The sequence below is a fragment of the Ranitomeya variabilis genome, chromosome 3, assembly GCF_051348905.1.
Source record: "Ranitomeya variabilis isolate aRanVar5 chromosome 3, aRanVar5.hap1, whole genome shotgun sequence".
In the NCBI taxonomy this organism is placed as follows: domain Eukaryota; kingdom Metazoa; phylum Chordata; class Amphibia; order Anura; family Dendrobatidae; genus Ranitomeya; species Ranitomeya variabilis.
This window is the reverse complement of record NC_135234.1, coordinates 73,358,224-73,385,376: the sequence shown is the minus strand read 5'-3', so window position 1 is coordinate 73,385,376 and position 27,153 is coordinate 73,358,224. Positions and strand designations below refer to the sequence as shown.

The 27,153-nt window shown below is 42.8% G+C and overlaps 1 protein-coding gene across 6 annotated transcripts in view; it reads right to left on the bottom strand.

Moving 5' to 3' along the window:
- GLRA2 (glycine receptor alpha 2) overlaps positions 1-27,153 on the bottom strand; it is a 270,603-nt gene that overhangs the window by 166,422 nt on the left and 77,028 nt on the right. For all 6 annotated transcript variants that reach the window (XM_077294157.1, XM_077294163.1, XM_077294162.1 and 3 more), the window contains one exon: positions 12,633-12,715. In XM_077294157.1, coding sequence (XP_077150272.1) covers positions 12,633-12,715 — 83 coding nt within the window. The remainder of the gene's footprint in view (positions 1-12,632; positions 12,716-27,153) is intronic.

Here is a 27,153-nt window from a genome sequence, read left to right as displayed (position 1 = left end):
AACGCAGCAAAACACATGCACAACGCTGCGTTTTGCGCCGCATGCGTCCTTTTTTTAATTGATTTTGGACGCAGCAAAAATGCAACTTGCTGCGTCCTCTGCGCCCGGATGCGGGCGCCGCAGGGACGCATGCGGCGCTAAACGCAAGTGCGACGCATGTCCATGCGCCCCCATGTTAAATATAGGGGCGCATGACGCATGCGGCGACGCTGCGGCGCCCGATGCTGCGGCGCTGACCGCAAATGTGAACGTAGACTTAGACAGCTTTTTGTATCCTTCCCCTGAACAACTATGTTGAATAATCTTTGTTTTCAGATCATTTGACAGTTGTTTTGAGGAGCCCATGATGCCACTCTTCAGAGGTGATTCAAAGAGGAGAACAACTTGCAAGTGGCCACTTTAAGTAGCTTTTCTCATGATTGCATACACCTGGCTATGAAGTTCAAAGCTCAATGAGGTTACAAAACCAAAAAAAGTGCTTTAGTAAGTCAGTAAAAAGTAGGTAGGAGTATTTAACCCCTTACTGACCTCGGACGTACTATACCGTCCGAGGTCAGCTCCCCTGCTTTGATGCAGGGCTCCGCGGTGAGCCCGCATCAAAGCCGGGACATGTCAGCTGTTTTGAACAGCTGACATGTGCCCGCAATAGGCGCGGGCAGAATCGCGATCTGCCCGCGCCTATTAACTAGTTAAATGCCGCTGTCAAACGCAGACAGCGGCATTTAACTACCGCATCCGGCCGGGCGGCCGGATATGACGTCATCGCTGACCCCCGTCACATGATCGGGGGTCGGCGATGCTTCTGAATGGTAACCATAGAGGTCCTTGAGACCTCTATGGTTACTGATCGCCGGTGGCTGTGAGCGCCACCCTGTGGTCGGCGCTCACAGCACACCTGCAATTCTCCTACATAACAGCGATCTGATGATCGCTGTTATGTAGCAGAGCCGATCGGGCTGTGCCTGCTTCTAGCCTCCCATGGAGGCTATAGAAGCATGGCAAAAGTGAAAAAAAAAAGTTTTTAAAAATGTGAAAAAAATAAAAAAAACATAAAAGTTTAAATCACCCCCCTTTCGCCCCAATCAAAATAAATCAATAAAAAAAAATCAAACCTACACATATTTGGTATCGCCGCGTTCAGAATCGCCCGATCTATCAATAAAAAAAAGCATTAACCTGATCGCTAAATGGCGTAATGAGAAAAAAAATCGAAACGCCAGAAATACGTTTTTTTGGTCGCCGCGACATTGCATTAAAATGCAATAACGGGCGATCAAAAGAACGTATCTGCACCAAAATGCTATAATTAAAAACGCTAGCTCGGCACGCAAAAAATAAGCCCTCACCTCGCCCCAGATCATGAAAAATGGAGACGCTACGAGTATCAGAAAATGGCGCAATTTTTTATTTTTTTTTTTGCAAAGTTTGGAATTTTTTTTCACCACTTAGGTAAAACATAACCTAGACATGTGAGGTGTCTATGAACTCGTACTGACCTGGAGAATCATAATGGCAGGTCAGTTTTAGCATTTAGTGAACCTAGCAAAATAGGCAAGCAAAAAACAAGTGTGGGATTGCACTTTTTTTGCAATTTCACTGCACTTGGAATTTTTTTCCAGTTTTGTAGTACACGACATGGTAAAACCAATGATGTCGTTCAAAAGTACAACTCGTCCCGCAAAAAATAAGCCCTTACATGGCCAAATTGACGGAAAAATAAAAAAGTTATGGCTCTGTGAAGGAGGGGAGTGAAAAACGAAAACGGAAAAATGAAAAATCCCAAGGTCATGAAGGGGTTAAAACAAGAAAATGATAAGGGTGCCCATACTTATGCACCTGTCAAATTTTGTTTGAATGCAGATTGCACATTTTCTGTTAGTACAATAAACCTCATTTCAAGGCAGAAACATTACTGTGTCCAACAGTTATTAGATATATGAAACTGAAATAGCTGTTGCAAAAAAAACAATTTTTATAAAACATTAAGCTTAAGATTAATAGGGGTGCCCAAACTTTTTCATATAACTGTATCCTGAAAGATGAGAAAAAGAGGTTAGATTATACTCACCCGGGGGCGGTCCCGCTGCGGTCCGGTACGATGGGCGTCGCGGTCCGGGCCTCCCATTTTCTTACGATGGCATCCTCTACTTGTCTTCAGGCTGCGGCTCCAGCGCAGGCGTACTTTGTCTGCCCTGTTGAGGGCAGAGCAAAGTACTGCAGTGCGCAGGTGCCGGGCCTCTCTGACCTTTCTCTGTGCCTTGCGCACTGTTGTACTTTCCTCTGCCCTCAACAGGGCAGACAAAGTACGCCTGCACCGGAGCCGCAGCGTGAATACAAGAAGAGGAAGTCATCGTAAGAAGACGTGAGGCGCCGGACTGGACCGCGTTGCCCATCGTACCGGGACCGCCCCTGGGTGAGTATAATTTAACCTCTTTTTCTCATCTTTTAGGATACATCGGGGGCTTATCTACAGCATTACAGAATGCTGTAGATAAGCCCCTGATGCTGGTGGGCTTAGGTCACCTTCCATTTTGGGGGTGACAGGTTCCCTTTAATCTAGAATAAAATATGTTCTTTAAAACAACATTTATTCCACACTGTAAAAGCTGGACAAAAAAATACAAATAAAATGTCAGAAAGTCTGTTTTTGTTCATTACACCTTCATCACAAAAAAATTAAATAAAGAATGATCAAAAAGTAGTATGTATTTAAAAATGGTGCCAATAAAAGCTACAGCATGTTACACAAATACAAGCCCTCGTAAAGCTGTGTGAACAAAAAATGAGAAAGAAAAAGAAAAATATGATTATCACAGCAAAATGCAAAAGTATCAAAAAGTAAAAAAAAGTTAGGCATCACTGTAATCATGACCCATGCTATAAAATGATAACATTATTTATCTCACATGAAGAACACCGTAAGAAAAAATATGGAAAACAATACCAGAATCGTTGTTTTTTTCCTTAAAAAGAAAATAAAAAGTGATCAAAAAGTTGAATGTACTGAAAAATAGCACAAGGGAAAAATATATAATGTCCTGCAAAAATAAACTCTCATACAGCTTAGTGTATTTAAAAGTAAAAAAGTTATGGGCCTCGGAATATGGCGAATCCCTTTAGACCCAGAAATCATTATAAAAAAAAATATTTTTTTGTGCAAAAGTAGTAAAATGCAAAAAAAAGCATAAATTAGTCACTTTCATTATCATATTGATGAGCCAAATACAGTTAACACGTCTATAAAATAATTAACTGTATAAATGAAAAATAAAATCAGAATTTCTATTTTTTTGTACCTTTCTTTCACATCCCAAAAAGTGTAATAAAAAATGATAAAAAGTCTTATGGTATCAGTGAAAACTACATCTTGTCATTCAAAAAATGTGCCCTCATGGGACTTCTTTGATGGAAAATTTATATAAAATTAAATATTTGGCTCTCAAAATATGGCAACACAAAAATACATTTCTAGACAGTTTATTTATTATACAAAAGTTATGAAACTATATAAATTTGGTACTGCCATAATCAGGGTGAGTGAAAAAAGAAAGTTAACGTTTTATTTGTAAAGCACGAGAATAAAGTTAAAAATGTAAAACGGCAACAGCAGAATTATATATTTTTTATTGCTCACAATAAAGAGTTTGCAAAAGCTTGGTAATAAGCTATATGTACCAAAAATGGTGCCACTGACACGCTTTATTCAAGCTGTCATGCAGCTGCCATACATAGTAATAGATCTGCCATCTCTTCCTCCTCTAAGAAATGTCTTAATTCCTCAAATCTAGAAGCAAGGTACAATTATGGAACCAAATTATCTAAATTTTTTTATATATTCTCACAAGCAAATATTATTCTGTAGGCTAAGGCTGGTTTCACACTTGCGTTTTGATCTGCAGCGTTTTAGCGCTAAAAAACGCATGCGTTTTTTCCCTATATTTAACATTAAAAACGCATGCGTTTTGACGCGTTTTCGGCAACGCATGCGTTTTTTGACGCGTGCGTTCATTTGCAGAAATGCAACATGTAGTAATTTCTAGCGGCGTTTTTTTGCCGCAAAAAAACGCATGCGTTTATTCGCGGCAAAAAAATGCATTGCTGTCTATGTAAACGCATGTGTTTTTAAGCACATGCGTTTGCTTGCGTTAAAAACGCATGCGTTTTTACAGAAAAACACAAGAAAACACAAGAAAAAACAAGAAAACCCTAACCCTAACCCTAACCCTAAACACAAGAAAAAACAAGAAAACCCTAACCCTAACCCTAAACACAATAAAAACAAGAAAACCCTAACCCTAACCCTAACCCTAGGGTTACTAGGGATCCTAACTCTAAACCTAACCCTAAGGTTAGGATCCCTAGGAACCCTAGGGATCCTAACCCTAACCCTTAAGGTTAGGGTTAGGATCCTAACCCTTAGGGTTAGGATCCTAACCCTTAGGGTTAGGGTTAGGGTTAGGATCCCTAGGGTTAGGGTTAGGGTTACAGTTAGGGTTAGGGTTAGGATCCCTAGGGTTATGGTTAGGGTTAGGGGTAGGGTTAGGGTTAGGGGTAGGGTTAGGGTTAGAGGTAGGGTTAGGGTTTGGGTTAGGGGTAGGGTTAGGGTTAGGGTTACAGTTAGGGTTAGGGTTAGGATCCCTAGGGTTATGGTTAGGGTTAGGGTTAGGGGTAGGGTTAGGGGTAGGGTTAGGGTTTGGATCCCTTTATCACCTTGATGGTGGGGGGTGGCTTATCAGTGACCTGGTGACCAGGACATTCTAATAAAAAGCTACCCCTAACCCTAACCCTAGGGATCCTAACCCTAACCCTAACCCTAGCTAATTCTATTAATAGTGTGTTTTCTAGTTGATTTTGATGATTGGCAGCTGTCACACACTTCTCAGCATGCGTTTCAAAAACGCAAACGCGGGGAAAAACGCATGTAAACGTGGGAAAACGCCACGTTTTGCCGCGTTTTTTTGCCGCTAAAACGCATGCGTCTAAAAAACGCAGCGTTTGCATGCGTTTTTTCACCACATGCGTTTTTTTTAAAAACGCTGCAGATCAAAACGCAAGTGTGAAACCAGCCTTAGCCTACACCTATAATATTGGTAGTGAAATTTTTATTTTTAGACGATCCGGATGGTTTGGAGAATGGTCACATCAGTGATGCGCCTGACTGTGACTGGCAGTACCTTTAATGATGTCACCACTGGTCACATGCAGTGCTTCTCACATTCAGCTCAGTGTGTTTTCTTGCTGGCGTGGAGAGCAGTCGCATCACTGATGTGACTATTCTGCAAACCATCTGGATCGTCATGGGACATAGACATTAAAGGATTAACGGCGGAAAGGTGAGTATAACACTGCTTTTTTAGTTTAATTTTTGGTGAATAAATGGGTAAAAGAGGGTTGGGGAGTTTTTATTTCAATTAAAGTAGTCTGTGTGCTTATTTCAATTAAAGGACTTTACTTTGACTCTGTCTTTATTACATTTGACTATGGGGTTAGTAATGGCGATGTCTTATAGACGCCTCTCCATTACTAACCTGACTTGATGTCAGCGGCCATAAAACAACTGACGTCAACCCCACAACTATTACCCCACTAATCACCACACCAGAGTAGTGGGAAGAGCAAAGGCTAACCGCCTGAATTGACACATCTTATTGATGCGCCATTTCTGGGGTGGCTGAGGGATGAAGTTCTTAGTCTTTGAGGTGGCCAATATCCATGCCCCTTCCTAGACTATTAACATCTGCCCACACCTGTCAGCATAGTCTTTGCAGGTTAGTAAATATAGCGGGGACTCTATATCATTTTTTGGGGGGATCTCCCCTATAATAAAAAGTAATTGCTAAGCAAACAGCTGTGAGCTAATATAAATAGAATGGCTATCGGCCCCTTCTCAGAATATTAACATCGGCCCCACAGCCGTCAGCTTTCCCTCAGCTGGTTATGAAAATTACAAGGGAACCCACACCGTTTGTTTCATTTATTAACAAGTACAGTACAATATACACCTAAAGAAACCTTAGTTTCCGCTGAATGGCTGTGACCTCGATGAGATCCCTGTTAGCTCACGGTTGGGATTTCACCAAGGTGACTGGATCTGACTGAGGTCACCGCAGTTCAGCTCGGCTGGGAACACAGTCTTAGTGACCGGAGGTAACTTCGATGATGTCACCGCAGCTCTCTGAGTCTGCGCTCGCAGCAGTTCAGTCACCAGTGGTTCTCTGGACAGTCGCATCTTGGCACCATCCAGACTTGGATTATGTTTTTTTGTTTATTTACAGGATGCAAGGGTTTACGTGGAATTAGGCATTAAGTGAGTATAACTGTGTTTGTTATTTTTAAATAAAAATGAAAAACTGTGTTTTGTTTTATTTCTAATAAAGGACTTTATTCTTGCTGTGTCTTTATTTACCATATAACTATAGGATTAGTAATGGATAGGTGTCTTATAGACTCCTCTCCATTAGTAATCCGTGGGCTTGATGTCACCTGACAATACAAAGGTGAAATCGACCCCATAAATATAAACCCCACTTGGAACCACTACAGGGCAAGTGGGAAGTGCCAGGCAAAGTGCCAGAATTGGTGCATCTAATAGATGCGCCTTTTCTGGGTGGCTGCGGGCTGCTATTTTTAGGCTGGGGGGGTCAATATCCATGGCCCCCTACCAATCTGAGAATACCAGACCCCAGCTGTCTGCTTTAGCAAGGCTGGTTAACAAAAATGGGGGGACCCCACGCCATTTTTATAGACTGTTTATTTAAATAATTAAAACATACAGAGTGGGGACCCTTCTATTCTCGGTAACCAGACTTGCTAAAGCTGACAGCTGTGGATTGCAGCCCCCAGCTGTGAGTTTTGCCTGGCTGGTTATCAAAAATACAGGGGAACCCACTCCTTTTTTTTTAAATTATTTATTTATAGCGCAGGAGCTGGCTAATCAATACTCCTATCAGCCGCTCCTGCTCTCAGTGTTATTAGCGGCAGAAGGTGTCGGCTGATTTGAGCTCTGGTCCAATCACAGTAATGCTACACCAAATATTGCACTGGCATTACTGTGATTGCCTGCAAATAAAGTGCCAAACATGCTGATAGGGTTTCTCGAATATACCGAGGATAATAGCAAATTACTCACAGAGTAACAAACAGCTCGAATAGCGTAGTGCGAGTAACGAAAAGTGTCGAATATATTCGCTCATCAATAATAATCAGGTAAGCTGTTATGAACTGGTGGCCTAGGAGCAGCATGGACGAGCTCTGGAGTAGGTGGTCTCTATACTGACTGCAGACCCTGAACTTAACACATCAACTAGAAGTAGCCGTGGGATGTTCCTGTCACTCCCTAGACACCTCGTCATGGCCGGAGGACTAATTACACCTAAAGAAAGAAACAGGAATACTATCTTGCCTCAGAGAAGATTCCCAAAGGAAAGGCAGCCCCCCACAAATATTGACTGTGAGAGGAGAGGGAAATTACAAACGCAGACTGAAAACAGAATTTAGCAAAGGAGGCCACGCTACCTAGACAGAAAAGACAGGAAAGAGTACTGTGCGGTCAGTATAAAAAATACTAAAAAATCCACCACAGAGAATACAAAAATCTCCACACCTAACTAAAGGCATGGAGGTTAACTCTGTGACTCCAGAGCTTCCAACTTGGCTGAGTAAATCTTAACACAGACAAAGCTGGACAAGAAAAAACATAGCAATTCACAGAACTATTAAGTGCACCGCATGTGGACTGCAAAAACAGAGCCAGGACTTATCTTTGATGATTTGGACAATCCAGAAGGAGAAACCAAGCAGAGATGTGGATCCCTAGAAAACAATGGACAACTGGCACTCACTAAAGGAAAGAGCCAGACTAAATAGCCCCGTCCAAAGTGGAAGCAGCTGATGACTGTTGTGAAGGACAAACAGCAGCACTACCACTTATAACCACCGGAGGGAGCCTAAGAGCAGAACCCACAACAGAGTTCACAACAGTAAGCTAAAGCAGACAGCTGGGGAAAGGTATTGTCAGACTGGAAAGGGGCCATGGTATGGGCTCTCCTCAGCCTAAACATAGCAGCCCACAACCACCTCAGAAAAGGTGATGATGAGAGTAGTACTCTAATCAGCGGACACCTGTGACCAGCGGTAACTGCCTGTCACAGGCACTGGCTCACAAGCTGTAATCTGTGTGACATCGTGGGAACCGCCGAGCTCTGATGGGAGGTAACGAACGTCAATCAGAGCCAATGTTACCCACGCTGTCACACAGATGACAGCATGAGAAACACCAGATGTTCGGGCCCCCCATTCATTTGAATGGGGTCCGGGTTCTAGTTCAGGTACCGTTCTGGTACTGGAACTGATCTTTTTTTAATGTTCAGCGGAACTCAATGGACCCGAACATCCACGCGTCTGCCCATCACTATTCAAAACCCTAACAATACAATTCCAAGTAATTTTCATACTATTATATGGACACAGCTTGTTTTTTTTTCTATTAAAAAGGTTAAGAGAAGTTTAAGAAATCTCATCATGGAACAATTAAAAAAACAAAGAAATGAAACCTTGATTGACTTGATGATTATTTTATTATTATTTAACATTTATCAGCCTTCAGCTCGATCTCCAGCCATGGTGTGTTGATGGATGAACGATTTGTAGGAAAATCGATCTTGTCCAAGCCTACATACTGTAGGTCCACCATTGTCTTCTCTGCCGTTATTTTCAAAGTATCAAGCCATCGGGTTGCTGGTCTTCCACTTCGTCTTGTTCCGTCTATTCTTCCAACCATGATATCCTTTTCTAGTGCTCTTTGTATGATGTGTCCAAAGTAGGCATGTTGTAGCTTGGTGACCCTTGCTCTGAGTGCCATGTCTCGTTGATTTGTTCCAAAATGGATTTGTTTGATCTCTTTGCCATCCTTGTTATGATAAGATCCTTCTTCAGCACCACATTTCGAAGGCGTTGATTCTTTTTCTGTCTGTTTCTTTATCATCTAGGTTTTTCATCCTTATGTTACCACGGAAAAGACCAAACTATGTACAAGCCATGTATTTGACACCAGTAACATTTGCTTTGATCTTCAGACCTAGCTATTGTCCTATTTACTTCTAGATTAGTTGCTGCATCTTGAGTCATCATCAATATTAGTAGCGTCAAGTCTTTTAAACTTCAAGTTCGTCAACCTCCATCTCAAATGTGTCCTGGTTGTACCTGGCAGTAAATATCTTTGTCTTCTTTATAATTGACTTGACTACCACAATGTTAAAAAGCTTGCCAAGTGACTCAATGAATTTATATATACAACAATTTCACAGCAATTCATCAAGACCAGCGTTTTTCAGAATCCAGAATCCAGTGCTAGAATCCAGGCATAAGCCTTTTCATTAATCAGGAGCAAGTCGGATGAGAGGTGTACACCTCTGTGTGCACCTTGTGGGGTATTACTAACCCATGGGCTTGATGTCAGTTGATAATACAAAGCTGACATCAGCTCCAACCCTATTACCCCACTTGACACCACCACAGGGCAAGTGGGAAGAGCAAGGTTAAGCACCAGATTTGGTGCATTTTATGGATGCGCCTTTTCTGGGGTGACTGAGAGATGATGTTGGCAGCCTGGGAGGGGAGTCAATATTTGTGGCCCCTTCCCAGGCTCTTAATATCAACCCACAGCTGTCTGTTTAGCCTTTTCTGACTTGATTTTAAAAGGGGACTCTATGTCATTTTTTTTCTGTGGTCCCCCGAAAACTCACCAATAAGGGCTAAGCAAACAGCTGTGAACTCTTATTAATAGCCTGGGAATCTTTTGGGATATTGTCCCTTTTCTCAGATTATTAAAATCAGCCTCCAGCCATGGGCTTTTCCTCTGCTCGTTATGAAAATTACATGGGAGCCCACTCCATTTTTTGCATTTAATTCCTAATTTTACACAGGAGGTACACTGCGGGTGCTGAATACTATTCCCATCATTGTCACCTGGTCAGATGGCACACGGATGTGACACATGGACACATGGACACACGGACAGCAAACGGATGTACAGATGCCACAAGGATGTCACATATGGATGTCACACGGATCTCACCAGTACTGTTTTTCCCTGCACAGGAATCACTAGGACGTGTGAAGTAAGTCTGATTCTTAGTTTTAAAAGGAGGTACACAGAGGGAGCTCCCATCATTGTCACCTGATCACGCTAATGTCAGGAGACCAGGCGACAATGATGAGATCAGTGTGAACTGTACTGCTTCTTCCCGGTGACGCTACGTGTCACATGGACGACACACAGATGTGGCACATGGACAGGAAATGGATACACGGATGTCACACTGATGTCACATATGTAATACGGATTTTACACGGGCACGGATGTCAACAGTACTGGTTTTTCCTGTACAGGAATCACCAGGACATGCCTAAGGGAACAGAATATTACCATATCACTAAACCATTAGCTCTAATTTTTAATATAGGAGATGTAGGGCAATGAAACTAATGAAGTGCACAATTCATGGTTACAAGGTGAAATTTGCAAAAAGCTTACACACATTTATTGGGAATTTGGCAAATAATAATTACATGGGCCAAAGTACATAATAAAAAACTAAATAACTACATTTATTGCAATTTCAACCCCTTTCCCTCTTCCCTGGCAGTTATTGGCTGCAGTGCTGTTAACGAGAGGTTAAGGGACCAACGACAAAGACTTACAGCTGGGCTTGGGAAGGGGGAAGAAAGCGCAGTTTGTTTTTTTTAAGACAAAAGTTTCTTATATTCGGCTGTACTTTTGGTTTTTACAAAGTTTTTTTAAAAGTAGTTACCTTTTAAGTATTTCTAGTTTATTATCCATTTAGAAGGCATAATTTCCTAGAACTTTAACAAAAGCCGCAATCATAATTTTTGCGGCAGATTTAATTGTGCTGGATCTATTAGCCTGCATACAACCAAACCATCAAAGACTATTCTTGGACTTGTCTGGTCTTCAAAAAGACAGAGAAGTCCTGATTTTCTCAGTCATCCATGTCATCCTTTAAAGGGTTTATTTCCTTTTCCGGTGGCACTGTGGAAACAACCAAGAGAGTCTGAGCTATGCCGTTTCTACAACTGGTGGTTATTTTATGGAGAAAGTGACTATGTACTAAAACAAACATTTCCTCGTTCTTTAAGGCAGACCCTCTGCAGTCCGCATGCCCACCGCTCGTCTACTACCCTGGACCAGATGTGGTCACTGTCTAATCCCTCTAATCCTTCTACCTCTACAAATGTTCCAGTAATCAACATTCTGCAGATTTTTTTTATCTTTCTTTGACAGGAAATACATTTTCTTTGTTCAGTTTTTGACTCATTATTCAGAAATGATTACACGTGGAGAGATGTGAGCGCTCCTCCGCAGGAGAAGTGTCGGCCAGATCCTCCCTCCTGTATTTTGTGTACAGGATCACAGTTCTTTTTCTTTTCAGAGACAACTTTTTGTGATTGTTTAATGTGCTGCAAATAATCCTTAAAATCAATTCATAAACTTCAATCACCAAATGGCAACTTAGCGAAGAGCAGAGAAACGGATGATAAAAATGCTGGCCTTCTATGTATAGGCATCAAAGTGAATTGTGACATTTATGGGTTTTTCGAGACTTCATCCAGTGTGATAAAATCTTTTATATATACAATAATGATTATACCATAGAAAGCAACTAGGTTTATGACTATTGCATAAAAGTCAATTTTTCCATTATATTTTTGGCCTGGTTGTCATGACAACAGTGATGAGAATGGATTTACATATTTGTTTAAACTCCGAATCCCCGGTCTCATATACTTTATTCTTTATGCAACTGGGAAACTCTTTAGAAATAAATTTCATTAGATCTTTTGGTTCACCTACATGTTAAATTGAGTGCGGAGAGCTACTCCTGCTCGCTAGGTGGTATGGTTGGCATGTAAACGTCACCTTCCAGTTTGGTCGTCATGCCAACGGTGCCGCAAAGCAGGAGCATCTCTACACAACTGATGACAGATCGGATGGGAGATAGAATATGTACGTCTGCTTAACCCCTTCAAGACTGGTGATGTATACTTATATCATTGTCCGTGTCTCTGTCTTTGATGCGGGCTCACATGCTGAGCCTGCATCTTTCCTCACACTTGATGCCTACTTTAATCAGCCATCAAGTGCCTCTAACCTTGTGTCTAGTATACCGATTTTTAATACCTATTATTCAGACATTAGCCAGCATCCTACTATAATTTGAGCCTTTCTAGGTAAGATAATAAAGAAAATCACAAACAGTTGCTACAACACCTTGACCTATTTGTCTGCTTTCCCATTATCATGTAGAGTGTAAGTCCTCTCCCCTCTGCACACTGTTAGTTTGGTCACTGTAATATATATATATATATTTACATGTACTGAACCATGGAATTAATGGTGCTTTAAAAATAATAATAATCATAATAACAACAATTGCTCATATTTCCAGAAATAGGGTTGAGTTTTATAATAGTTTCAAACAATCCAATTTCCTTTTGTTCCTTCCTTCATCATCAACAAAGACATGTAGTATAATAATCATCATCATCATCATCAACTGCAAAACTAATAGCAACTAATAATCGCAAGCATAACAATCCACTCTATTACTTACAGCTTTCCAGCTGCATGGCACATGTCTGTACATCCATAGGAAAGTTCTTCAGATCCATTGGACAAGATAATGTTAACGTTAATCTGAAGGAAATAAATGGAATATACAAAGGATTTTATTAATCCAAGTCTTAATGTGTTTTGTCATTTTTTTTTTACTAATTGTCAAACATCTTTCATTCATTTTTATGCATAAAAACACCACAGATCTGTTGATTTTATGTATCTGATGGTTAGGCTAGTTTATGGGGTATGACATTTAATTTTATTAGAAATTCTACTTCAATTGTTTTAAATGTTTGCAATCTATATTTATTATGTATACCCCTCCTCACATGTAAAGCGCCATGGAATAAATGGCGCTATAACAATAAATAATAATAATAATCTAGCTGACAACGTGACCAATGGTGTAATCTAAAACCTCTCAAAGGGTCCTCATCAATGGGAATCTATCAGTTATGAGCTGCATGATGTAGGGACTGAGAACCTGATTCCTGCAATCTGTCACTTACTAGGCTGCTTTTTTTCTGTTTTGATAAAATCAGTGTTTTATCTCAGGAGATTATCACTACAGGATAAGGTGTCTGGAACCTCCTGATCGAACACCGCCCCCAGCACTGATTGGCAGCTTCTGTTAATATACTGTGTGAGTATATCAGTGCTGTGGGAGGGGTTATATAGGGCTCAGCATTCAGAGCACTGCTATATCTGCAGCAGAGAAAACTGGGATTGTGTCAGACTGACAGCATGCAGCTCAGCAAGTTACACATCACTGGAATCAGGGTCTCAGCCCCTACATCATGCTGCTGTCAGATTACATAGCAAAAACACAGTGACAGATTTTTTTTTAATAAGCTTGTGTGAACTTGGCCTCAGGAACGACGTAGTCTTCTCGATAAAGAAATGTTTCTGCATTTATTTTGTGGAAAGGGGTTGTAGTTTTGTACTTGCAATTTGGAAATATAGCAAATATAATGTTTCCTTCTACTTCCATTCCAGTTTTGCCTATAGTTCCTGCCTAGAAGCTAAAGATTAGTCGGAATAGTCTTTATGTGCTTTATGTAAGATTAGACCTGGATTCACTTGTATTACATGCAAAATCAATGTACGTATGGAGCTGAAAATACAGATGACTTGCCCTAACACAATCTTCTAATTTATCCAGCTCTAAGGATTCCGAGTGATTAATGTAAATTTGCCTATGTGTTTCTGAATTTATGCTAAAGAGTGTACATAATTTATAGACTTCTACATTTCAATGATTGCGCGCTCATACGCCGCCTTATTAAGAGAACATCTGTGTGAAATGATTTGGGACATGAACTGCAGACATGCTCTTTTACAAGATCAGATAATGAATCTGTAAATTGATAAAACAACATTTCGAGCACTTAGATGCCAACATTTCCAGCTGCAATTAGTACCTAGTTTTTCTGAAAACAAACACGTATTTGGAGACTTTGTTAGCCCATCAAGGACAACATCTGCAAAGAGTTTGTATGTTCTCCCCATGTTTGCGTGGGTTTCCTCCGGGTTCTCCGGTTTCCTCCCACATTCCAAAGACATACTGATAGGGAATTTAGATTGTGAGCCCTGAGGGACAGTGATGATGATGTGCGCAAACTGTAAAGCGCTACGGAATATGTTAGCGCTATATGAAAAATAAAGATTATTATTATTATTATCAGGCTGGGGGCTCATTGCCTGAGCAATCTTCTATAGAGTCAACCACTAAATGAATTCTGGTTAATGAAGACTTATAGGTAGACTTTTCTTCACCTGATCTCTGTATCTAAATACCCTGGACAAGACCAAAGAAATGAGCCGGAGAATAAAGTTGGTATATGGACAAGGTAAGGTTTTAATACTAGGGAAAGGATAGGATCGCCATGACTGAGTATACCTTGTCTTGGTAGGATGGCTTTTGCATCTTTTTTTAATCAAAATAGCATTAACTAAGTAACCTATGTTATTTACATACAGTACAGACCAAAAGTTTGGACACACCTTCTCATTTAAAGATTTTTCTGTATTTTCATGACTATGAAAATTGTACATTCACACTGAAGGCATCAAAACTATGAATTAACACGGGGAATTATATACTTAACAAAAAAGTGTGAAACAACTGAAATTATGTCTTATATTCTAGGTTCTTCAAAGTAGCCACCTTTTGCTTTGATGACTGCTTTGCACACTCTTGGCATTCTCTTGATGAGCTTCAAGAGGTAGTCACAGGGAATGGTTTTCACTTCACAGGTGTGCCCTGTTAGGTTTAATAAGTGGGATTTCTTGCCTTATAAATGGGGTTGGGACCATTAGTTGTGTTGAGCAGAAGTCTGGTGGATACACAGCTGATAGTCCTACTGAATAGACTGTTAGAATTTGTATAATAGCAAGAAAAAAGCAGCTAAGTAAAGAAAAACGAGTGGCCATCATTACTTTAAGAAATGAAGGTCAGTCAGTCCGAAAAATTGGGAAAACTTTGAAAGTGTCCCAAAGTGCAGTGGCAAAAACCATCAAGCGCTACAAAGAAACTGGCTCACATGGGGACCGCCCCAGGAAAGGAAGACCAAGAGTCACCTCTGCTTCTGAGGATAAGTTTATCCGAGTCACCAGCCTCAGAAATCGCAGGTTAACAGCAGCTCAGATTAGAGACCAGGTCAGTGCCACACAGAGTTCTAGCAGCAGACACATCTCTACAACAACTGTTAAGAGGAGACTTTGTGCAGCAGGCCTTCATGGTAAAATAGCTGCTGGGAAACCACTGCTAAGGACAGGCAACAAGCAGAAGAGACTTGTTTGGGCTAAAGAACACAAGGAATGGACATTAGACCAGTGGAAATCTGTGCTTTGGTCTGATGAGTCCAAATTTTAGATCTTTGGTTCCAACCATCGTGTCTTTGTGTGACGCAGAAAAGGTGAACCTGCCTGGTTCTCACCGTGAAGCATGGAGGAGGAGGAGGTGTGATGGTGTGGGGGTGCTTTGCTGGTGACACTGTTGGGGATTTATTCAAAATTGAAGGCATACTGAACCAGCATGGCTACCACAGCATCTTGCAGCGGCATGCTATTCCATCTGGTTTGCGTTTAGTTGGACCATCATTTATTTTTCAACAGGACAATGACCCCAAACACACCTCTAGGCTGTGTAAGGGCTATTTGACCAAGAAGGAGAGTGATGGGGTGCTACGCCAGATGACCTGGCCTCCACAGTCACCAGACCTGAACCCCAATCGAGATGGTTTGGGGTGAGCTGGACCGCAGAGTGAAGGCAAAAGGGACAACAAGTGCTAAGCATCTCTGGGAACTCCTTCAAGATTGTTGGAAGACCATTCCCAGTGACTATCTCTTGATGCTCATCAAGAGAATGCCAAGAGTGTGCAAAGCAGTCATCAAAGCAATAGGTGGCTACTTTGAAGAACCTAGAATATAAGACATAAGTTCAGTTGTTTCACACTTTTTTGTTAAGTATATAATTCCACATGTGTTAATCCATAGTTTTGATGCCTTCAGTGTGAATGTACAATTTTCATAGTCATGAAAATACAGAAAAATCTTTAAATGAGAAGGTGTGTCCAAACTTTTGGTCTGTACTGTATACTATTACTTTTAGCTTATTTGCTTACTATAGGGTAAATGCTCGTTTTGCTTTTTCTTTCTTGGGTTTTATACCCAGGACAAGGCAGATGGACATGTTGGTGCACGCCCTGGCACTCTGTACCCTGCCAGCCTCTCTTCCCCCATTAGGAAGATATTTTATTTGCAACCCTGCTAAAAGGAAGACCGCAAACTGATAGCTTTTGTATTATTCTCGTGCAATAGCCTTTGAAGTCAGGCGTAAAAGAGATGAAGTGAAGGCATATTTTTTGTCATAGGGTTTTATACAGATCGTAACATGGTATCAGTAGTTTGGCCACAGAGGCATACTGTACATGAATGATCAGCTTGTATTCTGTATGGAATTCTGTATCTGCCTAATTTTTATCTCCCCCAATATTTGCCTTTGAGAGAGATAATTTAGAGGGTCCACATACTGGTCAGCCAATCCCACCAAAATCAAGGGTAAGCTTCAGACGAATACCATCACATACAATCTGTACGTTGATATCCATAATCTTCCAGAGACAATTTGATTCACACAGTTTATTAGTAGGAATGCGCAATGTTGATACTTTGTTTGCTGAGAAGGATTGTCCACTTTGTCTTTATTTCAACAAATGTGTTGGGTAGTGATGTGTAAGCCTGTGGAAGTTCGGGTTCGGATGAACTTGAGTTAAAAGTTCAGTTAGGGTCCAAACTTGACCCCGAACCCAATAGATGTCAATGAGTGCTGTAAAATGGCTGTAAACAAGTTGTAGTAAGTGCTAGGGAGCTGCAAAAGGAAGAAAAATGGGGGTAAGAGCAGGTCAATTGCCCTGCAAGCAAATATGGATAGAAAAGTGACTTAAATCCGTTAATTTAGTTAGTAAACATTAAGTTAATTAGTTTGCCCAACAGGCTGGATAGAATCAATAGCATTGTGGGAGGCTAGACAACACACAGTTCAAAATCAATGTAAAGGTACCTTCACACTGAACGATATCGCTAGTGATCCATGACGTTGCAGCGTCCTGGCTAGCGATATCGTTGCAATCAGGATCCTGCTGTGCCATCGTTGGTCGGAGCAGAAAGGCCAGAACTTTATTTCGTCGCTGGATCTCCTGTAGACATCGCTGAATCGGTGTGTGTGACACCGATTCAGTGATGTCTTCACAGGTAACCAGGGTAAACATCGGGTTACTAAGCACAGGGCCGCGCTTAGTAACCCGATGTTTACCCTGGTTACCAGCGTAAACGTAAAAAAAACAAACACTACATACTTATCCGGTGTCTGTCCCCCAGCGTTCTGCTTCCCTGCACTGTCAGCGCCGGCCAGCCGTAAAGCAGATTACAGCGGTGACGTCACCGCTGTGCTTTCCGGCTGGCACTTACACAGTGCAGAGAAGCACAGCGCCGGGGGACAGACACCGGAATGTAAGTATGTAGTGTTTTTTTTTTTTTACGTTTACGCTGGTAACCAGGGTAAATATCGGGTTACTAAGCGCGGCCCTGCGCTTAGTAACCCGATGTTTACCCTGGTTACCAGGGGACTTCGCATAGTTGGTCGCTGGAGAGCCGTCTGTGTGACAGCTCTCCAGCGACCACACAACGATGAAACAGCGATCGGGATCGTTGTCTAGATCGCTGCAGCGTCGCTAAATGTGACGGTACCTTAAGTCAATGTAGACTATTCTTATCAATGTCATGCATCATTCATCCATTCACTGAAATCCACCTAGAGTTAAATCACATTAGTAAGAGAAGAAGACAGCTGTGAGCTGCTGTTATTATTATTATTATATTATTATTATTATTATTATTATTATTATTATTATTATTAAAAATAGAGGGGGACTCCATTAATAGGCTGGGAATCTTTATGGATATTGGCACCTTCCCAGAATAACAACACCAGCCCCAAGCTGTCTGCTTTCCCTCAGCTGGTTATTAAATATAGGGGTGGACTCCAAGTGTTTTTTTCACTTATCTATTTATTTGTTAAAAAGTAAATGCACACCAAAGGTAACTTTAGTTCACAGCCCTAAGGTGTTCCAGCAGCTGGAAACTCCATGAACCTTAAACTGTCCCTGAAAGGACCTCACAGCTGCCAGGAGACCCGGTGGCTGTGAACTTACCTGAGTACTGGACTGTTGCGCACCAGAGTGCCGGGTGCCGGACTCGCAGTTGTTCATCAGTCTGACACTGGCACTGTGAAGCGTGAGAACCAGCTGCTATGAACTCAGGTGACCTTATTTACATCACTGCTCATCACTGCAGCTGTATTCTCACACTAAGCTCAGTGTGTTCCGGCTGGCATGGTGATTTTTCATTTTTATTCTTATGTTAATAAATGGGTAAAAGAGGGTTATTGTTGAGGAGAGATTTGTACAAATAAAAGACTTTTCTCTGTGTGCGGTCTTTCGATAGCAGGATTAGTAATGAGGGTGACTGATAGGTCTCCTCTATTACTAACCTTTGGGCTTGATGTCAGTGGACCTAAAACAGTTGATACCAACTCCATAATCTATTACCCCACTTGCCAATGCACCAGGGCAAGTGGGAAGAGCCAAGGATAAGTGCCAGAATTGGTGCATCTAATGGATGTGCCATTTCAGGGGTGGCTGAGAGTTGGTGTTATTAGACAGGGAGGCTGCCAATATTCAGTGGCATATAAAAGTTTTGGCAACCATGGTCAAAATTACTGTTATTGTGTACAGTTAAGCAAGTTGAAGATGAAATGATCTTGAAATGGGCTAAAGTTAAAGATGACATGTTTCCTTTGTATTTTAGGGCAAAAAAATATAGCTTGCTGTGACACTGGTACTACCTGGTATACTGGTATACCCCGAAACAGCTGTCTGTGGATGGATACCATGTTTTGACATAGGTGGTTTTCCTTTCTTGGATGCTGCCCTTCCCGTGGTTGTTCCTTCCCGGTGAAAGACCTGGCTATTCATTGCTTGCGTTGAGAAACACGTGATGGTGTCTCCGCGGCTTTTCTACATGCATTTGCATATTTCCCTTTAGGTATGGGGGCAGTGTTCTGGATCACTGCGTTGAGAAACACGAGATGGTGTCTCCGCGGTGTTAGATGTTTTGACCTCCCCGAGGTCATTCATCCTTATGTTTATAGTCTTTTCACTAGGCACTGCTCCTAATAGCCAGTTTCCTACTCCACACTGATGAGGGGCAAATACCCCGAAACAGCTGTCTGTGGATGGATACCATGTTTTGGCATAGGTGGTTTTCCTTTCTTGGATGCTGCCCTTCCCGTGGTTGTTCCTTCCCGGTGAAAGACCTGGCTATTCATTGCTTGCGTTGAGAAACACGTGATGGTGTCTCCGCGGCTTTTCTACATGCAGTGACACTGGTACTGGCACCCTTTACATTAAATTAGTATGGAAACACGTTTTGACTTGTCTGTGGTAAATCACAAATGAGAATCACCGGTGCTTAACTGTCAGTGCCCATGTGACATGAAGTAGCCAGTGAATGATGACTTTAGTATTTTAAAAAGCCCCATTGTAGTCCCTGTTCCTTTATCACAATGGTAAGACAAAGGAGCTATCTGAGGACATCAGAACTGCTATTATTAGCAAACACAAGACTTCCAAAGGGTGTAAGGCCATCTCCAAAGACCTTGGTATCCAAGTTTCAATAGTGCCCTATGTTATTAAGATGTTTGCCAAGCATGGAACCGTCAAGAAGCTCCCTGGACGTGTGAGAAAGAGGAAAATTGACAAGAGATGTCTTTGAAGGTTGGTGCGAATGGTGGAAAAAACACCTCGACAAATATGCAAAGACCTGAAGGCCAACCTGGAACAGTCTGGGGTTATGGTTTCAACAAGTATCATATGCCACATATTAAACCAAGCAGAGCTAATGGGCGAAGTCCAAGGAAGATACCATTGGTGAAGAAATTACATAAAAAGGAACCATTGATCTTTGCCAAAGAGTACCTTGACAAACCATAATCCTTCTGGGAAAATGTTCTGTGGACAGATGTAACAAAAATAGAGCTTTTCGACAATGCAAAGCAACAGTTTGTTTACAGGTGGCACAATGAAGCTTATTAGGAAAAGAACACCCTACCAACAGTTAAGCATGGTGGGGGATCCATAATGCTGTAGGGTTGCATTGCTGTGTCTGGTAGTAGAGTGTTCTGACCTGGTGGTTACGGAGTGGTACTGAGATGACCTGGTGGGTAAAACCAATCATGGACAAGCTCAGAGGAGGTGGCAGCTCTACAGACAGTAATCACCTATATGAGCTAGTGATTACGGAGCAGCACTGAAATTACCTAGTGGGTAAAACAAATATTGTACTAGCTCTGAGGAGGTGGTAACTTTACTGACCGCAATCCCTACTCCTAACACCAACACTAGAAATAGCCGTGGAGCGTTCCTATCTCTGCCTAGACGCCTCTTCACAGCCTAAGAACTAGCTACCCCTGAAGATGGAAACAGAAAACTATCTCGCCTCAGAGAAACCCCCAAAGGAAAGATAGCCCCCCACAAATATTGACGGTGAGTGAAGAGGGAAATGACAAACTCAGAAATGAAACTAGATTTAGCAAAGGAGGCCTGTTGTGAAATTGGATTCTGGGCTCCCCCGGTGGCCACTTGTGGAATTGAACTTGTGTGCATCATCCTCTCTGTTCACCTGCTCCTATCAGGATGTGGGAGTCGCTATATAACCTTGCTCCTCTGTCAGTTTCATGCCGGTCAACAATGTAATCAGAAGCCTTTCTGTGCATGTTCCTGCTACTAGACAACTCCCAGCTAAGTTGGACTTTTGTCCTTGTGTGTTTATGCATTTTGTTCCTGTTCACAGCTGCTGTTTCGTTACTGTGTCTGGAAAGCTCTTGTGAGCAGAAATTGCCACTCTGGTGTTATGAGTTAATGCTAGAGTCTTAAAGTAATTTCTGGATGGTGTTTTGATAGGGTTTTCTGCTGACCATGAAAGTGCCCTTTCTGTCTTCCTGCTATCTAGTAAGCGGACCTCGATTTTGCTAAACCTATTTTCATACTACGTTTGTCATTTCATCTAAAATCACCGCCAATATATGTGGGGGCCTCTGTCTGCCTTTTGGGAAAATTTCTCTAGAGGTGAGCCAGGACTGTCTTTTCCTCTGCTAGGATTAGGTAGTTCTCCGGCTGGCGCTGGGCATCTAGGGATAAAAAAAACGTAGGCATGCTACCCGGCCACTTCTAGTTGTGCGGCAGGTTTAGTTCATGGTCAGTATAGTTTCCATCTTCCAAGAGCTAGTTCTCATATATGCTGGGCTATGTTCTCTCGCCATTGAGAATCATGACAGTTTGACCGGCCCAAAAAAGGGTTAAATTACTGGCTGAGAAAGGAGAGAAAAAAGAAGTCTGCTACAATTTTTTTTTTTTTTTTCCTCTAGTTCTGAGTGTGCTCTTAATTGAATCACTTGCTAGTCTGCCTATACTGCAGCCTTCCTCTCTTTCTCTCCTTCTAATCCTTGAATGGCTCTGTGTTCACCTGTTTCAAATGGATCTTCAGAGTGTAGCTACAGGTTTGAATAATCTCGCCACAAAGGTACAAAATTTGCAAGATTTTGTTGTTCATGCACCTATGTCTGAGCCTAGAATTCCTTTGCCTGAATTCTTCTCGGGGAATAGATCTCAATTTCAAAATTTTAAAAATAATTGCAAATTGTTTTTGTCCCTGAAGTCTCGCTCTGCCGGAGACCCTGCACAGCAGGTCAGGATTGTAATTTCCTTGCTCCGGGGCGACCCTCAAGACTGGGCTTTTGCATTGGCACCAGGGGATCCTGCGTTGCTCAATGTGGATGCGTTTTTTCTGGCCTTGGGGTTGCTTTATGAGGAACCTCATTTAGAGCTTCAGGCGGAAAAGGCCTTGATGTCCTTGTCTCAGGGGCAAGATGAAGCTGAAATATACTGCCAAAAATTCCGCAAATGGTCTGTGCTTACTCAGTGGAATGAGTGCGCCCTGGCGGCGATTTTCAGAGAAGGTCTCTCTGATGCCATTAAGGATGTTATGGTGGGGTTCCCTGTGCCTGCGAGTCTGAATGAGTCTATGACGATGGCTATTCAGATCGATAGGCGTCTGCGGGAGCGCAAACCTGTGCACCATTTGGCGGTGTCTACTGAGAAAACGCCAGAAAATATGCAATGTGATAGAATTCTGTCCAGAAGCGAGCGGCAGAATTTTAGACGAAAAAATGGGTTGTGCTTCTATTGTGGTGATTCAACTCATGTTATATCAGCATGCTTTAAGCGTACTAAGAAGCCTGACAAGTCTGTTTCAATTAGCACTTTACAGTCTAAGTTTATTCTATCTGTGACCCTGATTTGTTCTTTGTCATCTATTACCGCGGACGCCTATGTCGACTCTGGCGCTGCTTTGAGTCTTATGGATTGGTCCTTTGCCAAACGCTGTGGGTATGATTTGGAGCCATTGGAGGCTCCGATACCTCTGAAAGGGATTGACTCCACCCCATTGGCTAGTAATAAACCACAATACTGGACACAAGTGACTATGCGTGTTAATCCGGATCACCAGGAGGTTATTCGCTTTCTGGTGCTGTATAATCTACATGATGTTTTGGTGCTGGGATTGCCATGGCTGCAATCTCATAACCCAGTCCTCGACTGGAGAGCTATGTCTGTGTTAAGCTGGGGATGTAAAGGAACTCATGGGGACGTACCTTTGGTTTCCATTTCATCATCTATTCCCTCTGAGATTCCTGAATTCTTGTCTGACTTTCGTGACGTTTTTGAAGAACCCAAGGTTGGTTCACTACCTCCGCACCGGGAGTGCGATTGTGCCATAGACTTGATCCCGGGTAGTAAATACCCTAAGGGTCGTTTATTTAATCTGTCTGTGCCTGAACACGCTGCTATGCGAGAATATATAAAGGAGTCCTTGGAAAAGGGACATATTCGTCCTTCGTCATCTCCCTTAGGAGCCGGTTTTTTCTTTGTGTCTAAGAAGGACGGCTCTTTGAGGCCGTGTATTGATTATCGACTTTTGAATAAAATCACGGTTAAATATCAATATCCGTTACCACTGCTTACTGATTTGTTTGCTCGTATAAAGGGGGCCAAGTGGTTCTCTAAGATTGATCTCCGTGGGGCGTATAATTTGGTGCGAATCAAGCAGGGGGATGAGTGGAAAACCGCATTTAATACGCCCGAGGGCCATTTTGAGTATTTGGTGATGCCTTTTGGTCTTTCAAATGCCCCTTCAGTCTTCCAGTCCTTTATGCATGACATTTTCCGCGATTATTTGGATAAATTTATGATTGTGTATCTGGATGATATTCTGATTTTTTCGGATGACTGGGACTCTCATGTCCAGCAGGTCAGGAGGGTTTTTCAGGTTTTGCGGTCTAATTCCTTGTGTGTGAAGGGTTCTAAGTGTGTTTTTGGGGTTCAAAAGATTTCCTTCTTGGGATACATTTTTTCCCCCTCTTCCATCGAGATGGATCCTGTCAAGGTTCAGGCTATTGGTGATTGGACGCAACCCTCTTCTCTTAAGAGTCTTCAGAAATTTTTGGGCTTTGCTAACTTTTATCGTCGATTTATTGCTGGTTTTTCTGATGTTGTAAAACCATTGACTGATTTGACTAAGAAGGGTGCTGATGTTGCTGATTGGTCCCCTGATGCTGTGGAGGCCTTTCGGGAGCTCAAGCGCCGCTTTTCTTCCGCCCCAGTGTTGCGTCAGCCTGATGTTGCTCTTCCTTTTCAGGTTGAGGTCAACGCTTCTGAAATCGGAGCTGGGGCGGTGTTGTCGCAGAGAAGTTCCGACTGCTCCGTGATGAGACCTTGTGCTTTTTTTTCCCGTAAATTTTCGCCCGCCGAGCGGAATTATGATATTGGGAATCGGGAGCTTTTGGCCATGAAGTGGGCTTTTGAGGAGTGGCGTCACTGGCTTGAGGGGGCCAGACATCAGGTGGTGGTATTGACTGACCACAAAAATTTAATTTACCTTGAGTCTGCCAGGCGCCTGAATCCTAGACAGGTGCGCTGGTCGTTGTTTTTCTCTCGGTTTAATTTTGTGGTGTCTTACCTACCGGGTTCTAAGAATGTTAAGGCGGATGCCCTTTCTAGGAGTTTTGAGCCTGACTCCCCTGGTAATTCTGAGCCCACAGGTATCCTTAAAGATGGAGTGATATTGTCTGCCGTTTCTCCAGACCTGCGGCGGGCCTTGCAGGAGTTTCAGGCGGATAGACCTGATCGTTGCCCACCTGGTAGACTGTTTGTTCCTGATGATTGGACCAGTAGAGTCATCTCTGAGGTTCATTCTTCTGCGTTGGCAGGTCATCCTGGAATCTTTGGTACCAGGGATTTGGTGGCAAGGTCCTTCTGGTGGCCTTCCCTGTCACGAGATGTGCGAGGCTTTGTGCAGTCTTGTGACGTTTGTGCTCGGGCCAAGCCTTGTTGTTCTCGGGCTAGTGGATTGTTGTTACCCTTGCCTATCCCGAAGAGGCCTTGGACGCACATCTCGATGGATTTTATTTCGGATCTGCCTGTTTCTCAGAAGATGTCTGTCATCTGGGTGGTGTGTGACCGTTTCTCTAAGATGGTCCATCTGGTTCCCTTGCCTAAGTTGCCTTCTTCTTCCGAGTTGGTTCCTCTGTTTTTTCAAAATGTTGTTCGTTTGCATGGTATTCCGGAGAATATCGTTTCTGACAGAGGGACCCAATTCGTGTCTAGATTTTGGCGGGCATTCTGTGCTAGGATGGGCATAGATTTGTCTTTTTCGTCTGCTTTCCATCCTCAGACTAATGGCCAGACCGAGCGGACTAATCAGACCTTGGAGACATATTTGAGGTGTTTTGTGTCTGCGGATCAGGATGATTGGGTTGCTTTTTTGCCTTTGGCGGAGTTCGCCCTCAATAATCGGGCCAGCTCTGCCACCTTGGTGTCCCCGTTTTTCTGTAATTCGGGGTTTCATCCTCGATTTTCCTCCGGTCAAGTGGAATCTTCGGATTGTCCTGGAGTGGATGCTGTGGTGGAGAGGTTGCATCGGATTTGGGGGCAGGTGGTGGACAATTTGAAGTTGTCCCAGGAGAAGACTCAGCTTTTTGCCAACCGCCGTCGTCGTGTTGGTCCTCGGCTTTGTGTTGGGGACTTGGTGTGGTTGTCTTCTCGTTTTGTCCCTATGAGGGTTTCTTCTCCTAAGTTTAAGCCTCGGTTCATCGGCCCGTACAAGATATTGGAGATTCTTAACCCTGTGTCCTTCCGTTTGGACCTCCCTGCATCCTTTTCGATTCATAATGTTTTTCATCGGTCATTGTTGCGCAGGTATGAGGTACCGGCTGTGCCTTCCGTTGAGCCTCCTGCTCCGGTGTTGGTTGAGGGTGAGTTGGAGTACGTTGTGGAAAAGATCTTAGACTCTCGTGTTTCCAGACGGAAACTCCAGTATCTGGTCAAATGGAAGGGATACGGTCAGGAGGATAATTCTTGGGTCACTGCCTCTGATGTTCATGCCTCCGATCTTGTCCGTGCCTTTCATAGGGCTCATCCTGATCGCCCTGGTGGTTCTGGTGAGGGTTCGGTGCCCCCTCCTTGAGGGGGGGGTACTGTTGTGAAATTGGATTCTGGGCTCCCCCGGTGGCCACTTGTGGAATTGAACTTGTGTGCATCATCCTCTCTGTTCACCTGCTCCTATCAGGATGTGGGAGTCGCTATATAACCTTGCTCCTCTGTCAGTTTCATGCCGGTCAACAATGTAATCAGAAGCCTTTCTGTGCATGTTCCTGCTACTAGACAACTCCCAGCTAAGTTGGACTTTTGTCCTTGTGTGTTTATGCATTTTGTTCCTGTTCACAGCTGCTGTTTTGTTACTGTGTCTGGAAAGCTCTTGTGAGCAGAAATTGCCACTCTGGTGTTATGAGTTAATGCTAGAGTCTTAAAGTAATTTCTGGATGGTGTTTTGATAGGGTTTTCTGCTGACCATGAAAGTGCCCTTTCTGTCTTCCTGCTATCTAGTAAGCGGACCTCGATTTTGCTAAACCTATTTTCATACTACGTTTGTCATTTCATCTAAAATCACCGCCAATATATGTGGGGGCCTCTGTCTGCCTTTTGGGAAAATTTCTCTAGAGGTGAGCCAGGACTGTCTTTTCCTCTGCTAGGATTAGGTAGTTCTCCGGCTGGCGCTGGGCATCTAGGGATAAAAAAAACGTAGGCATGCTACCCGGCCACTTCTAGTTGTGCGGCAGGTTTAGTTCATGGTCAGTATAGTTTCCATCTTCCAAGAGCTAGTTCTCATATATGCTGGGCTATGTTCTCTCGCCATTGAGAATCATGACAGAGGCCACTACTATCTAAATAGACAGAGAAAGAAAAGGCTACTGTGCGGTCAGTATAAAAACTAAATGTCCATGCAGAGTTTACGAAAATAACCTCCACACCGACTCACGGTGTGGAGGGGCAAATCTGCAACCCCAGAGCTTCCAACTAGCCGGAATATTTCATGATGACAAGCTGGACAAAAGAGACATAACTTAAACTGAACAAAAGGTCATAGGCAGGGAAACACCCAAAAACTAGCAGAACTTATCTTAAGCTGAAATGGACTGGCCAACAGAGAACTTCCAGGAAAGGACTGAATCCACAGGAAGGAACATTGACAGCTGGCATCCACTACAGCCCAAAGCCCAGTTAAATAACAAGGCCAGGGAACCGATTAGTGAAAGCAGCTGCTAAGTACCACTTGAAACCACCAGAGGGAGCCCAAGAACAGAACTCCCAAAAATACCATTTGCAACCACAGGATGGAGCCCAAGAACGGAACTCACAACAGTACCCCCCCCTTGAGGAGGGGTCACCGAACCCTCACCAGAGCCCCAGGCCGATCGGGACGAGCCAAATGAAAAGAGCGTACCAAATCGGCAGCATGAACATCGGAGGCAAAAACCCAAGAGTTATTCTCCTGGCCAT